Here is a 17,131-nt window from a genome sequence, read left to right as displayed (position 1 = left end):
GTATAAATAAAATGATGAATATCCTATACTTGTGGTACAAACAGGTCCAAATTTTTGAGCTTTTAATGAGACTAAGAAACATTTCATAAAATTTAACTTAATATGCCTTAACACATTTGTGAGGTAGTTAAGTAACAGTACTACCCATTTTAATATACAGTAAAACGAAAGGCGTGGGTAAATGACATGCTCAGACTCTACGCGGTAAGAATTGGAATTAACTGGAGCGGCTCTGAACCTTCTCCCTAGTTCTAACCAAAAGAAATGAAATGTAATCCTTTAATCTTTCTATTAAAAACATTAAATCACTTATGAATTGTCTTTTTTTCACACGTTCTTATTAGTAGATGAAGTACCTCTTCCAAAGCTGACACCCTTTTCCTTCAATAAAAAGGTAAACGAGGTACATCACTTACTTCAAAGCTAAGCCTCTGCTTCTACCTGCATTAGTACAAAATTAAGACATTATCTTGTGAGAACTAAAATTATATTTGACATTTTTATTTTAGGCTGCAAAAACAAAAACAAGCAAACACACAAACAACAAAAAACTTGAAATAGGCTTGTCAAATGATGTAAATTCATCCTTTCCAGGGAAGCAGAAGGTAGACCCTACCACAAAGAAAAGATGCTGTTAATGGAGGTTAAATTTTGAAGTACAGTTAAAATAATGAGGCTTAATATCTGAAAATACTAGGTTTTATTCACCTCCCTGTGGTAAACAATAACCACCTATGAGCTGATAAGGTTTCTTTATAGTAACTATGTCACCTACAATACAAAAATCCAGTAACAATCTAAGTTATCAGGTATGGTCTTACTGGAAATTCTTAACCATATACTTGTCTTGACAAGTTGTTTTTTAAATGATGAATTGTCTTGGTATAAGTCACCGTATTATAATGAAAGGCACAGCTAGTGCAAGCCAACTTAAACCCATTCAACTACCAGCTGAAAAAATACTTTGGTTCTTCAGAGAAAAATTTAGCAAAACAAAAACTCAGTTTCATTTCACAGTTCTGTTCATTTTCATAGCTGGAATTTAATAGCTACAGGATAAAAATACTCCAAGAAGAACCAAACTATGTAGCAATGAACGAGCATGCGTGAGAATTTGTGCATTCAATATATCTGGCAGAAAAACTAGTTAAAATGCTAAGTAGAACAAATTGGTCTTTAAAATATCCGTTCCCTTCCCTTAAAAAAAATCTGAGTCTACCAAGAAAATACAAAAACATAAGGCTGTAAGTAAATAATAGTTGTGTTTAGGCTATTACAGTGCAGGTTATCCTCAAGGCCACATACATCCTGCTTCACTGCTGCTTGCACTCTGCTGGGTTTTGATCCTTCTGTTAAAGGAAAACAACAAGTCAATCTATCTTTTTCTACCTATTCAATTAAGTTCTCAATACTAATTAACTGTTTTAAATTATCACATTATCTTACCGTTCTCTCAAAATGTTTGTCAAATTAGAGAAATGGTATAGCAAGATGGCAATTTATTCAAATATTACCAAGTCACAAAAATGCTAAAATAAAGCCCCAACTTTATACTGTAGAATGAACTCTATAAATGAAACACAGTAAGCCATAATCTTAAAAAATAAAATAGCGCAGCAATTTATGTTAGTCGTATTACCAGTTATTTTTGTGTTTTTAATAGATGTTATTCAAAAATGCTAATTCCATTCATATTTAGCTGTTAAGACTAATTCATACCTGTTAGAATATTGGATTTTTAACTACCCTCTCTTACCTGCTCACTAGGTTAAAGTATCTTCTGGATATATTACAGCAATTAGCAAATGAATGAATATACTGAAGAGAAACCAGATGTTTCAAATGAATCTTGATAACTTACTACACGTTCTGTGGGAGATAATGGCCTTTACTAACCCTGATATGATGAATTCCCAGGAATAAGAGCCTGGGAGAAAACACGTGGTTGGGAGAATCCGACAAACAGCATCATTTCCCTATTTCTGAGCACTCCTGTATTCAAATGATTTACAAACTGACCTTTGTTTATAAGCTTTCCTTTGCGGAAAAAAAACCCAACAACCCTAAGAACACTAAAATAAAAGTTTCTTAGGAAAGGTGCATTGAAATTACATGTACTAGTAAAATGCCAGTGAGGAGATATATATATCTCTCTCCAGTCAATGGGCTTTTAAGGACTTTAATGGACAAAAATACACTTTATATTCAGAAACATCAACTCATATTTAACCTGACTTAAATTTAACAGAAAGCAGCACTAATTTTGCTCACCTTTGGGTCATAGTCTGGATCATTTTCCTCATCTCCTTCTTCTTCCCCTTCCTATATTAAAGTTCAAAATGCATCCATGAAGTAGGTACACAGTAGGAAGAAATGGCTCATAATGTAGGGAGAATTTAATACAAATTACTCTATAGGTCAACAGATTTTCATGATTACAGAGTTTGGTGACAAAGCAATTTAATTTGAAAGCTTCTAATATAAAAAATTTCCCAACACAATGTGAGACATCCAGACAGGTTTTATTGAAAAGATTTACTGCAGCCAACGTTGAAAAAGTTTACTGCAGCTTTTGACTTCTTCAAAGAGCTGATAACCCTGCAGCAGAACAGAATTATTTGAAATAAAAAAAATGTTCTGAGTTTTGCAATTTATTTATTGAAACCTCATACATACATTGTTTGGCTGTAGAATTCTAAAATCATATTTTTTCCAAAAATGTTTTTATCCCAGATCACAGAATAATGATTATATAGCAAAGGAATACATAAGTCACTCAATTTGCTTCTCAATCTGTTAAACAGAGAATTATTTGCTCATTTGGTAAACATTACCTCATCCGCTTCTTCACCTTCTTCATCATACTAAAAAAGGGAAAAAAGGATGATGTTTGAATGAAGCCTACAATCATTTGAGAATAGCATTTGTCAATATCTACCACTGCATCCACTAATATCTAAGAAAAGAAAAAGTATTTTCCCCAAAGGTGACTGGTTATAGATTAAAACAAGGGTAATAGCTGCAAAAATCATCCAGCTCAATGCCATTATCTAAACCTGACAACTTTAAAAACTGAAATAAATAACACAGTATAATCATAAAGTATGATCAGATAAACTATGACCACAAATATCACTTGCCTGTATTTTATGGAACTCACCACACACAAAAAACCTAAAACCTACCTGAATGATTATCATTTAGCAATAAAGATGTCCAAAACAGCCTAATTTTACCTTAATAGTTACTTAATATTACCATGGATAAAAATTCCACTATTCCTAATAAAGACTTTTATCAGCCCCTTAAAGAACGTCCTAGGTTATGTTTTGTTTGGTCAAAGATATGTAATAGATCTACAACACTAACCCAACATAGTTAAGTTTTCCTATTTCAGAGCAGTCTTCCTAATCACAGGAAAGTAACAACTACAATAAATGGACCCAAGGATCCTGGAAAAGCTAATTTTGAATTAGTCCGTCTTGCTTTTAAAAAAATTACATCTATTCATTAAACCTCTCACCAATCCTGCCTCTCACACCCTCACCAAATGATGTCACTGCAGGATTCAGATTGACTCACATCATCATCATCATCTTCGATGGCTTCTCCAGTGAAGTACAACACTGATCTTGGAATTATGCGCTCACGTAAAAAGTGACCGATTTCAAAGTCTGCAGCAAGAATAGCTTCAGCATCATCATCCTGTTAAAGAAATGCAAACAATTTAGTAACACTGTTTCTTAACTCGGCGTATGTGGGACTGCTAGGTTGAAATCATTTAGGAAGAAACTTCCCACTTCACTTTAAACTTTCCAACATTTTATAATTAGCCTACATAGACGTGATCAAGTAGTCGTCTACACAGGCTCCACGTTCATAGGTTTTTAATAAAAAAAAATGTTGTAGGCTAGTGTACATACTCAGAGAAATTTGCAAAATAAAAAATTAGAACTGGTTATTGCTTAGTTCCTTTTTTAAAAAAAAAGTACAAAAGCAATTTTGTTATACGACTGCAGTTTTTCTTTTAAAATATTAATTACTGAAAATACCAAGTAGAATAAAAGACCACAGAGGATCACTTCAAACTTCCTAGAAGACAATGTCCAAGCAGCCGTGTGATGCCAAATGAGACAAAATCCTACTTGATAAAGATTAAGTCAACTAGGATTTCTACTTAATGCAAAGTACAGCACAGAAATGCTGCTGACATTATTCAAAATTAAAATGATCCCATTTAAGTTCTATGATACTAAACAATGAGTAAATATTCTGTGAATTTATGGATATTTATTTTTGATTCATCAACATAATCCACTCATAGCAACAATAAAACACAAAGAAGGGGCAGATTTTGAAGGAAAGAATTCTAATCACAGGCAGAGATATTCTATCCATAACTACTCAAGACTGTTTTGTTACCATCACTATTTGGTAACAGACTTAAACCAAATTCAGAGCATATCTAGCTGACCCTGCCGGTATAGAGTTCTTTAAGGCTGCTCCTCATTTCAGGCTGTATGCCAGGCACATCTCATAGTTTCCGGCTGTAAGACCACATACATAAAACCACATTTCCACTGCAATATAAATACAGAAAGAGTTTTAACCGAAATGTGGTTAGAGTTTAGTAATGACTTAATACATTCTAGTTTCAGTAAGGAAGAAAATTATAGTCTTAAAAACTTGAATCCCTCACAGAAGTATCTGCAACTCAAGAAAATCTCAGCCTTTCAGCATTCCTCAGCAGAAGCACTATGTGTATTTTAAATGGAATAATTTTTCAGATGAGTAAAGGTCTCCCTCCGTGCTTTGCAAGCCTCAGAACACAATGCTAGTACCAACAATCCCGCTGCCTACATTTAAGGAACAGCCCTTTAATTTCATATCAACAAATCAACAAGTAACAATTTAGCTTACCAGATCTCCACTCTCAGGAACTGCAAAATTGAAAAGAGAAATTCAAGTGAGTACAAAGTTAAGCAAAGTCTATAATAACTGAAAAAAAAAAAAAAAAATATATTGAAAGTAATATACTATTTACCTTCAGGGGGGGCAAAAAAATTAAAGAAAGAGTCATTAGAGACTGTTTTGGTCACAGTACGAACTGTCCCACGTCCCTTGTGTTTCTGCTTCTTCTTAATGGTTTTCAAAGTAACGTTCTTCCCTTTTTTCCAATCTATCTGGCACCTTCCAAAACAAAGGGAAAAAAAATCATCTATCATAACACATTACTTTCAATTGCTAGGAGAATTGAGACTTTTCTAATTAAATGTCTTATTTAATTTAAAATTTTAGAGGGCAAAACTGGTTTAAATGCTTCCTGTAGCTGTACAAAGAGAAAATTTTTATTTCTAAACAAATTTTTTCAATAAATTTATTTATAATTACCATAAACTCACAATAAATTTAAATGTGCACTCCTTCAGAGAAATATCTGTAATAGTCTACGGAGAATTCTAGGAAAAGGGATAATCCCTTCTCAGGAAATGTTTTACTGAAATGTCTGGAGAAAAATTATGTATGTATATAACAAGCACACTAAGGAATACCAAGCACCACAAATCGTAAGGAAAAACCAGATATAACATTCTGTTAAAGTAGTAAAGTTAAAACTCACCCTGTACAGCCCATAATTTCTGGTCCATCAAAAGAAAAGGGATCAGAATCATCTGGTTCTGACCTCATTCTGTATGTCTTTGTCAACACTTCATTTGTGAAATATTCATTGGGTTCAAAGTGAAATTCTAAGACAAAACTCTTTAAAAAAAAAAAAAAGTATAAAAACTAATTACATTTCTACATGATACATGGCAATGCTTTAGTAAATAAGCTTAATCTGTGATTTTTATAAACATAAACTTTTAAGTGATAATGTTTTCTTACTTCAGGAAAGGGTCAGATAAATCCCAAATAATATTAAAAGCAAAATGATGCACAAAATAAACTGAATAAAATTTAGTTCAGCCTACAACTACTATTTAGTAGTATGCTTAAGAAATGGGTTAGGTACAGCTGAATAAAATGACTAAGTCCCCCTTCCTCCACCCACAAAGAGGACTTTAAACCTTAGACGAGAACCTGAGCTTGACAGAGAAAAGCCCAACCTTATCACATGTAATGCAAGAATCAGTAGCCTGTGGTACCTCTGCCCATGCTCTACATAATACTGATGGTTTGGGGAAGAAGCTATTGGCTGATCTTTCATAATAGGGAAGTGGCCCTCTCACATACTCTGTTTTGGGTAATTCTCAGCCACATGCCTTTTAATACAGAATAAGTAGTTTCTTATTCATATTCCTTTTCTATTACTTTTAATTCAGGATCAAGGACTGACTATATTTCAAAAGTAGTTTATGTTCAGAGGGAGGAAAAGGAATAAATACTGCAACACAATTATCAACATCCAAACATTTATTTCCTACCAACAATTAAGAGTACCAAGTATCAGCTTTAATTTCTTCTCACTCCCATGTCCAACCCTTCAATGTCATCTCTTTTTAGAAAGTTACATTCATCTACCTGCAAACATTTAATCCTACAAAATTGAAAATATTTCAAAAATTCCTTTACCATAGGCTGGCCAGCGTCTGAGAACTTCACTTTAATATCTTTCAAGTGCTTCAGAATAGGTTCATCATGTTCCTTCAAATTAAAAACATATTAAAATGAGTCTTTAAATGGCATTTTAGGAGTACTGTTTTGCTACTGGACAATAAGCACTTAGCCGACTGAGACATTTTATAGTTAAGTTTTATGCACAATTATGAACCAGGAGACAGATGTACTCTCCACGTTATGGCTTACACAGAAGCTAGTTTACTTAGTTCTACCTCTTTCTATTGCCACTGGCTGAAAAAAGGTGACTAAACAGAGAACCACATCACTATACATACTGAATGGGCGGAAAGTTCAAAACCAAGTATAAATAGGGCAAGTGTGCTTTAAAAATGTTTCCTGATCCTAACTGCTGCCTTTTCCAGGTGCTTCTTGTTCCTTTCCTACTTTGCTAAAGTAGAAATGCAGTAAGCAGTCATTGTTCTGAGATAATCTTTTTTCTTGACGTTAATTTCCAACAATCACAACAATACAAGGCTAGTACTACAATGCAGATGACAGTGGCTCCAGAAATGCTTCTGATTAGGAGGGGCAAACTTTCCCAGATGTGACATCTGCACTGGTTTCCCAGAAAAAGAGACAGTTGCTAAAATAGTTAAAGATTTTTAAAGTATTCTTTTAAAATGCAAGCATCCCTTGGAATAGTTATTTCAGATTGAAAAGGTCGCTGGGATAAGAAAACGGAAACTCCTGAGTCTCTCCCACCTTACCTCCACCTCCACATAGAAAAACAGACGGCACAGGCCTATCAGAAAGCATCAGACAACAATGAGCAACTATCAAAGGGACGATTTCATTACCTAAGTTTTGAAAATGAATTATAATTGATTAATCAAAGCTATGATTTTCCTTCTGTAGATAACAGCTGTTTTGAAAGAAAGCAATTACTTTATAAAGGTCAACAATAAAAAGACTAGTAGTCATCACAGCCATTTAAATTTCAAAGGTTTACCCTGGGAGGTAAACTGGTGTTTTTATGAATAAAATTACCTGAACCATATCACTGAGCAAGTCAACATTCTTAAAAACAGTCAACCAAAATTCAGGAATTCCCTTGGGGTCTTCTTTTTCTTCATCTTTTTTCTCATCTTCAATCTTGGCCTTTTCTTTCAGCTCCTCCTTGATAAAAGACAGCATTCATTACTCAATACCTAGATTAGACATCCTGATAAACCTTTTTATATCCCCTTAACTTACATGCAGTGGCAGAGTTTAGAAATCAGCAAACCCTCACCGACTAATTTTAACTATTAGCCAAAGAAGTTCTAGTCTAATTGTGTAAACACCGCTGTTACCCATACCAAACCTTACACCTATAAATACTGTTATCACTATGTCCCTCCAAAAATAAAGCCACTAGGACCATGAGCTATAGGGAAAAACTTTTTTACCTTCATGAGGCGGGGAGGGGAAAAGAATTTTAAGCATAGTAAACAAGAAAAGCAAAAGAAATGCAAACCTTGTCCATTGCCTCCCCCCTTAGTGTTCTTAATCAAAATATAGTCTCTTCATCAACCAACACAAAAACGTCAATGCCAGAGAAACAGGGTCATGTAACAGAGCACTGGGTTTGTGTCATAGCTCTGCCATCTATCAGTTGTGGGCAAGTTACTTAGAAGCCTCCATCTCCACTTGAAAAATGGGAAAAATCCTTTGTATGTCATCGTGAAGTTCAAAGGAAAAGTCTATATGAATCTGTAAATGTTAAATACTATAAAAATGTGAGGAAAAAGTGAATTTGGGTACAGATGGTGCCAAGATGAACAGTGGCTTATCTGTACCTATCCATCTTACAATAAAGAAAATGTTTCCGAATTATTAAAAACAGTAAATTAAAGTTAGTACCAACCGAAATCTCATCTTCCTCATCTGGTTTCCATTCACATTCTTCTTCCGTAGGTTCATAAATTGCATTAATAATCTCAAATCGCTAGAACGATTAAAAAAATCTGGCATTAAAAACACTGGCATCCAAACTAAAAACTAGCTGTTTTTAAAGAATGCTTACAGATTTAATTAATGCATACCACAACGTGAATTGCTATTATTGGTAATTCTCCCAAATACCTTTAACAACAATTTTAAAATAGAGAGGTTTAAAGAAAGTTTGAATTTCCAAAGAAACTTCAATTTTAGATAAAACAAAGTAGTAGAAAGCATTACCTTATCAAATAGAGGCTGATAGAGAACAGCATACTTTCTTTCAAGATCATGAACTTCCTCATAAAATTTGGCTTCTATCTGTGCACATTTAACTTGAAGGTTTTTGAGAGCATTCACCCGTCTTTTAACTACCCTAGGCAAGCTGAAAGGTCAGAGAGCACTCGTTACATAGCATCACAGTAAAACCCAAGTCACACTTCTTTCATCTTATTGAAATCAAAGCATAAAAATTACTGAATGACAGGTTTCCTACTTGAAACAAAAGGTACATTCAAAGTAATTTCAATTCAAGATATAAATACATGAACCTCTTGACCATAAAACGTTTCAGAAGCAGAAATTTAACCAGGTACAGTAAGTTGACAAGAAAATGTAAATCCTATCGTCAACCCAAAATCTTTCACTGTAATCAAGTTCAGGCAGAGGTGGACTTGTCAGTGCTGGCATCTCAGCTGTAAAATGAGTCTGTCTTACAAAGTTAAAAAGGCAGACTGACCATCCTATTTCTAAGAATAAGAATGATAACCTGAATTATTTAATATGTACAGTTGACCCTTGAATAACATGGGTTTGAACTGCCTCAGTCCACTCATATGCAGATATTTTTCAACAGTAAATACCACAGTACTCCACGGTCTGTGGTTGGTCGAATCCACAGTTGTGAAGGAACCGCAGATTGAGGGCTATAAGGGACCGGAAGTTGTACGCAGATTAACCCCTGCGTTGTTCAAAAGGGTCAACTGCACATCTCACCTATATCAATACTATGAGGAGAAAGGAGGGGAGCATTATGTATTTTGTGGAAAAGAACGGTATCCTATACCATTATTTTCTACTTAGATCTCCGTATTTAATTTGGAATCTGAAGTTAAATAAGTATGTAACAGTTTATGAAGAGGGGAGATGGATTTTTTAAATAACAATTTTACTGAGATTAATTTATATACAATTCACTGTGGGGCACAGACTTTTAAAATGTTATATACATCTGATCTGTGAACCCCTTGAAAAATGATTAAACTTATGAAGGCTTCTACCATCCCCCAAAATGTTCAAACCCAAAAGTTCCTAAGTTCAGGGGATTTGATCCAAAATCCAGGCTAGACAGATTGTTGTCAATCAAATAATTCTCTTACTTGACCACTACTTTAGTTAAGGTAATAAGAAGTAAAACTAATAACTAAACTATCAACCTTTTATTTCTTACAATTAAAAGTAAAAATCTTAAATGTTCTGTCAAGGTGGTGAAAGAGCATGGTTGGCTAGACTCCCTCCAGCTTCACAACTCAAAGAATCGACCCTAGAACTTTAGAACTAGGAAGGAAACAACTATTTCACACACACACACACACACACACACACACACACACACACACAGCCCACGAGCAAATTCTGAGTGGAAGCTGTCTTCAACTGGTACAGACAGGGTGAGCTACAACTTGGAAAGAAAGCTAGGGGGAGGGGTGGGGGGCACCAGAGTGAGTACCAGTGAGGACAAGTTGGAAGAAAGCTTTTTTGCAAGTCTTTTAATTCCATGCTTGCGTTCCACATTTACTGCCTGCCCCCTTCACCTTCCGCAGAGCCCAGTGCCAGTGCTCCTAGGATAACACGCAGAGTTGATGAAAGCTACACTGGTTCAGGGCCCAGGAGCACTCTTCTACCCTCTCCACCTAGGAACAATGGATTATAACCAGAGGAGACTACCTCCTCCCAAAACAGCCTGGACCTGTCAACCAGCTTGGGGTCTGAGGTGACTGGATTCTCCTTATTATGATCATGCCCCACCCCCCCCTTCTCTTTAAACTGCATGCGCTTGTCACAAACCAAAGTCTGACTCCTCCCTCAACACTCATTACTGGAGTAACTGATCTCAGCCAGTGTGTCTGAGCTATAAGGCCAACTAGACCCTTGAGGAGTACAATGAAAGAAAGAAATAATTTATTTTCCAAAGCATTACAGACATACTGAGAATTTAAACAGGCATATAAACATACTTCAAGAGATAAAGGAAGATAGATACTAACCATGAAACAAGACCAAGAAATCCAAAACAAGGTGGGAATATTAAATATGAAAAATACAATAACTAAAATAACCAACAAATAAATAAACAAGATAGGTTCAAAGGAAGAAAAAAAATCCACGAGGTTGAAAAGTTCTTTAGAAAGGCAGCAGGAAAGACAGAAAAGCTATCATATGGAGACATGAATGACAAATGTAACAGCAGCTGAAAAGTAGAGAAGGGAAGTGAGTATCTGAAAAAATGAGAATAATAAATTTCTCAGAGCTAAAGCAGTATGAACATCCTTACTCAAATCACTAGACATGCCAATGAGATTCGTGACTATCAAAGACAAAAGAAAATTCTAAAGGTATTCAATGAAAAAAGCAAATAACCTACAAAGGAAAAGAAATCAGACTGACATCAGGTTTCAAAGAGAACACTGGATACAAAAAATGAAGTGAAATTTTAAGATGTTTAAGAACTTAGAACTTAAAATTTTATAGCCAAACTGTTTCAGATATGATGGTAAAATAAAAATGGTACGAGGTATATGAGGCCTTAATAAGTATGTCACAGATATTACATTCATTAAAAATAACTTTTGAGGAAGTAAAAAAATATCCTGTAGATGATATATAAGGTATGGGTGAGTCAAAAATATCTTGGTAAATTTTATTTGTTGCCTTGATGGAAAAACAGGCCTAGAAGTACATTATGGGTAAATTTAGAGATCAATAGGGGTAATTAAAGTTAGGTATTAGGTCATGAGTCACTTTACCGTAATAACAAAAAATAGAATGCATTAACTTTGAAACCAACAGAAGACAATTTGATCTATTCAATGAAAAAGCAGAAAAGGAGAATAAAAGAAAGTATCATAAATTAAAAAGAAAGGAAAGAGGATAGTAATTAAGTCCAAAACCAATAACACTTCTAAGAAATGTAAAGAGTTTGAAATTACTAAGAAACAATTACATGAAAGTAAGATTACAAGGATGGAAAAAGACATGCCAGATAAATAAAAACCAAAAGAAAGCTAAAACAGGTATCTTAGAATCAGACAAAATAATTTATGATATAACGCACAACTGACAGAATTACAGGAAGAGAAAGTACACATCCTTCCCAGAAACTGTTAGATCAAGCAGTGAATCAATAGGCAGAAATAAAGACAACCTGAACAATACCATTAATATGCCTGAGTTATTGATTTCAGCATGTAGATCTTCACACTTAACATTCACAGAACATACAGCCTTTAAAGAGACTGATTAATTTTTTAATTAAATGAACTAAGCAGTCAATTAAAGAAACTGGAAGAGTAAACCCAAATAAGAAGGAAATAACATTAAAGCCCCGAAAAAGAGAATTGATATAACAAATAAATATGCAAATGGAAAAATCAAAGGCTGTCCTAGAGAACATTAAGATTGAGAAAACTGGCAAAATTAATGAAGATGCAAAATAGAGAATACAGAATATTAAAGGGAATAATCAGTTTTTCAAATGTCATGAATTATGTAATAATCTATTTGAAACCTAAAATTCATACATTTTTAGAAGAATATAAAGCTCCAAAATTGGCACAAGAGAACTTGAAGAGGTTAGTATGTTCAAAAAGAAAAAAAGAGGAAAAAAAAAAAGAGGAAAAATTCCCCAGGACCTCAAGTTTCCAAATCCCAAAGGCCTAAGTCAATTTTCAGAAGAGTTCTACCAACTACTCAAGGAACTCTTATCGTATACAAGTTGTTTCAAAAAACAGGGAAAAAAATACAAGCAATCCTGTTCACTTCTAGGCAGTTGAAATCTTGACTCTGAAACCAGGGGACAGAATTACCATCCCCTGAAAGATTTTTTTATTGTACATACATATATATACATATACATGCACATATATACACACACAAAACTCTTTTCACTGATGAATAAGGAACCTAAATAAAATATTAACCAGCCAACTCATATTTCTAAAAATATATACTTAATATATACTTAACAGATTCAAAGCAAAAGTCAAAAGACCATTTGAAGGAAAAAAGGTCATAAAGTCATAAATGACACCAAATTAATGAAGAGATTATATATCTATTCTTAATTAACATTAGAAATAAGACAAAGATGCCCATTTTTAATGCTAATGTTTAACATGGTACTGAAAGTCCCGATCAATGTTACAAAGGAAGAAAAATGAACGTGGTGTGGTGTAATGTGGAAGATCAGAGCTAAAACTGCCATTATTTATTTGCAGTTAAGACCCTTTGGGCTAAGGAGAAAAAAAGAGAATAAATTATTATACAATAAATGTAGCAACTTAAAAAAAAAATAATCAATAGCACTCCTTTACCAAGAACAGCCAACCAGAAAACACTAAAAAAGTAGGTATTATTCATAGCAGCAACACACAGCATACAGGAATTAAACAAGAAAAGTTTGTATGAAAGACACAGAATATGATCTGAACAAATACAAGGATATGGATGCGATAATTTACTATCAAAAAGATGGTGGAATTCCTATCAAATTTTAGTTATTTTTCTGTTTGCTTGTTTTTTGAGCGAACCCTGATATACGTATGCTCAACCATACATGGGATAAAGGACTAGAGACTGTAAGGTCAACCTTAAAAACATGTTTCCATGGTGGCCGAGGAGTGGCAGAGGAAAGCAACTCACCCTGCCAGATAATAAGACATCCTATAAAGCCATAGGGACTTTTAAGTGGGACAATGACAAAAAACCAGCCAAAAAGATCACTGAAGAGTGTTGCTCAAAGACAAAGGCGCTGATAATTAGAATTTGATATGTAATAAAGGTGGTAACACAAATAAATAGGGGAAGAGTGAACTGTTTAGTGAAGCGTTATAAAAGCTAGCTCACCGAAAAGGCAAAAAAAAAAAAAAAAAAAAAAGGAACTGGATGCCTATTTAATACTAAATATAAAAGTGATCTCTAGAGGGATTAAAGAACTAAAGGTGAAAGGTAAAAGGTGAAACTAGTCAACGGGAAATGCAGAAGAAACAGGAAAGACTTATCTTCAAAAGAACAAGCCAAAGGTCAAAAAACTTAACAAACATAAAAATTAAGGATTTCTATTTAATGGAGGACACTACTGACAAAATAGGAATGACACAGTAGATATTTACGAAGTCTAAAACTGAAAACTTAGGATATATAAGAACTCCTACAAAACAAGAAAAAGACAGTAAACTCAAAACATGAATGGGAGAAAAAAGGGTACAAATGAGTGACCTAAAAGGCTCAGTCACAATTATTATGAAAAGACGCTCAGAACTCATTAGAAATCAGAAAATATATACAAATAAAACAAAATGAGCCTGCACCTCTCAGACTGGTAAAAACAAAACTATAAAGCTGAATGATGCCAATAGTTGGCAAGACACCAGGATAAAGCAATTTTCACATATTAGATACACTCATTGCAGAAAGCAAGCTGGAAGTACTTGAGGCTTGCAAGCCTTATAATTATCAATCCCCTTGGTAAGTACATATCCTAAAGAAATTCTCACACAGTTCCTTAAGAGGACATGAACAAGGATTACCATTACAATGGAATTTGTGTTGATGGAGTTTGGAGGCAATCTAGAGGTCCATCAAAGAAAAAGCATAGAAGAAAGCATGGTGGACACACATCACAGAGAACTAGGCAACACTTAGAAGCTAGAAACTACTGACTAGAGATATACATAGATAGCAATGTGGATGGATCCTAAAATCATAGAGCTGTGTAAAAAATTATAAGCATAAGAAGATATTTGGGCTATTATTAATGATTTAAATCACCAATGAAATAAATAAGCAATCTGTATTTCTTCTAATTCTGTGCATTTCTAACAAATCTCAGAAATGGTTAAGATCAGTATAATTCCTATAGAGATGAACCAAAATAAATTTTAAAAGACCAGCTCTGAATTGGTACTTAGCAAAATTTTAAACTCCCAATAATCCTATACTCGGTACTAAAAAAACATCAGCTTCCCACTGCGACATACGTAAGTCCTAGATGCCCTTAAAAAGATACACCTGCAATGTTGATTATAGAAAGATAAAGACCATGAAAAAGAACTTGTACCTTTCAATGTATCCTGTTGGTGTTTCTACCAGACCATCAAGTCTTTCTTGAAGAGCTGCAAGAATCTGAGGATTTTGCATCATCTGAACAGTCAGTTGACGCGCTTTAAAAAAAAGGGGAGGGCATCGAAAGAAGGATTTTATGAAAATGTATTATGCTATTTTAATAGGACAATCCAATCATGAAGTTTTCCTGATTAGCCCATAAATCACTAGTCTGAGCAGAGACGAGTAGCAAGCTAAAGAAAATTCACTCTAGGAAAACCCAACATATAGGAGAAGTTCAGACTCCTAGTTACGTCTAATGCACACCATTTCTCAAGGCCACTACTACAACTGCTATTAACAGTATCCTTTCTCTCCCTTCTATCTGTGTTTTACCCACTTCTGATGGGCATCTGTGATCACTGTCCTCACTTACTACCATTCTGTCTCCATCTCCCTCTTCCCCTCCTTCCCTCCCTTACTCTCCCCAAACCCAAACGTACATTCACACATAAAACTGTTACTGTGTGGTATGGGCCAGTCAGTAAAGTGGACAAGAATCGAGAAAGAATGGTATTTATTACTACCCTTTAGAAGACACGCGCCAGCAGTCACTGGCTCCTAAAATAATTTAAAATAATACCTTTGATTTTTGTTTCTTCACCAGTTTCTTCCTCTTCTACTTCTTCAACATCATCCAAATCTTGATCAAGTTCAGACTGTTCTTTGCTACAATATCATAGTATCACACCAAGGTTCAAATGTACCAATTATTAAAAAAAATTATAGAAAATTTCAATTCATTTTCTAGGTTAATATGTCTCTTTCAGAAGTATAAAATAGGAAATCCAAAAGGTAATTCAGTTTTCTAACTTCATATGTACAAACAAGTACAAATTGGAAGTACTTAAAATTTCATTTAAAAACATATAGTCAAATATAAAGTGTATACTTCAGGCTTTAAGAATGTGATTTGATAGGTTTTGGTTCAGAGAATGTAATGTCAGGAAGTATGTGCTCTCTACCCACTATCTACTGATTTCACTCTTCCTAGTAAAAGCATTCTGATTTTATATGAGATGGCTATAATACCAAGCTAAGAAGTCTATGAGTCTCAGCCTACCTTTTAGCTAGAGTGGCTATATAATCATATTTTGGCAGTGAGATTAAGAAAATATATAGTGTAGAATATATATATATATATATATATATATATATATATATATATATATATATATATATATATATATATCCTCCTAAATAGGATGGTAAACAGCTGGAAGCCTTTTTGATGTTGCTCCCTCCCTGGAACAGGGATATGATGGCTAGAGCTTCAGCAGCCATGCTGGGCCATGAGGCATCCTACAGAATTAAAGTCACCAACTAAGAATAAAGGAGTCTAGAAAAACAGTCTAGAAAAACAGAAGGATTCTGGATCCCTGATGGCTGTGGAACAACCACATCTGCCTGTACTTACTATCTTTGGATTTTCCTTTTTCTTTACTTCATAGAGGAGATGGGGAAGAACAGTAAAAGACTTGAGTCTACTTCATGCTTAAGAGTTAAGCCAGGAGGATGGCACCATTAAAAGAGAAGGTAAAAAGTAAAAACATTCTTCCTACTTCATCTTAAAAATCTAGTTTTGGAACATGAGATTAAAATCAGCATTAAAATGGAGAATTAGGATATCGAAGTCATCATTGTACAATTCCTCATGTAATTTTACATTTTAATACTTGGTTTAGAGAATTAGTTACTTTCATGTCTAGAAACAGCATTTGAAAAATTAACTTTCATACAGGAACAAACACTCTCTAATTTTCATATGGGGACACATACAGAAGTACCGTATTCTGCTAGAAAAATTTGTTTCTGTCAACCAAGATAAAAAAAGCTTTCCCAACAGAAACAGACTATTTTGTTAGAAAAAAGTATCTTTCACTTAGTATAAAGTTAGGTATATTTAGAGTTAAGGGTCACTAACTGAAGATAACATGGAACAGCTCTTCCTCCAGTGTCATTTCATTTAATTATTTACTGAACATCTAAATCTTAAAGCTTTAAAACAGGAGTCTACAAACTGTCATGTGGCCAAATCCAATCACTCCTATTTTTATAAATAAAGTTTTACTGTAAGACAGCCGCAATGATGAGACCACAAGGCCCAAAATGCCTAAAATATTTACGATCAGGTCCTTTACAGAGAAAGTTTGCTGACTTCCGCTTTAAAGAACAAGGATCTTCCTCTTCCTCCCACCTTCCCAGAGCTCAC

At 34.2% G+C, this 17,131-nt stretch overlaps 1 protein-coding gene across 5 annotated transcripts in view; it reads right to left on the bottom strand.

Annotated features, from left to right (window-relative positions):
• Positions 1-480: 480 nt before the first annotated feature.
• NAP1L1 (nucleosome assembly protein 1 like 1) overlaps positions 481-17,131 on the bottom strand; it is a 29,240-nt gene continuing 12,589 nt past the window's right edge. Inside the window, exons 3-16 of one of the 5 annotated variants that reach the window (XM_074375375.1) lie at positions 15,503-15,588; positions 14,876-14,978; positions 8,782-8,923; positions 8,468-8,548; positions 7,609-7,737; positions 6,574-6,645; positions 5,621-5,760; positions 5,045-5,190; positions 4,921-4,940; positions 3,583-3,705; positions 2,835-2,864; positions 2,272-2,322; positions 1,278-1,349; positions 481-612 (exon numbers count right to left, since the gene is read on the bottom strand). In XM_074375375.1, coding sequence (XP_074231476.1) covers positions 1,314-1,349; positions 2,272-2,322; positions 2,835-2,864; positions 3,583-3,705; positions 4,921-4,940; positions 5,045-5,190; positions 5,621-5,760; positions 6,574-6,645; positions 7,609-7,737; positions 8,468-8,548; positions 8,782-8,923; positions 14,876-14,978; positions 15,503-15,588 — 1,159 coding nt within the window. In that variant the 3' untranslated portion in view covers positions 481-612; positions 1,278-1,313. Of the gene's footprint in view, positions 613-1,277; positions 1,350-2,271; positions 2,323-2,503; positions 2,599-2,834; positions 2,865-3,582; positions 3,706-4,920; positions 4,941-5,044; positions 5,191-5,620; positions 5,761-6,573; positions 6,646-7,608; positions 7,738-8,467; positions 8,549-8,781; positions 8,924-14,875; positions 14,979-15,502; positions 15,589-17,131 lie in introns of those variants that run through there. The other 4 variants (XM_074375376.1, XM_074375377.1, XM_074375379.1 and 1 more) reach the window with 4 other exon arrangements.

Source organism: Camelus bactrianus, chromosome 12 (assembly GCF_048773025.1).
Source record: "Camelus bactrianus isolate YW-2024 breed Bactrian camel chromosome 12, ASM4877302v1, whole genome shotgun sequence".
Lineage (NCBI taxonomy): Eukaryota > Metazoa > Chordata > Mammalia > Artiodactyla > Camelidae > Camelus > Camelus bactrianus.
Note: the sequence above shows the minus strand (reverse complement) of the source record. Positions and strands in the feature narration are given on the sequence as shown.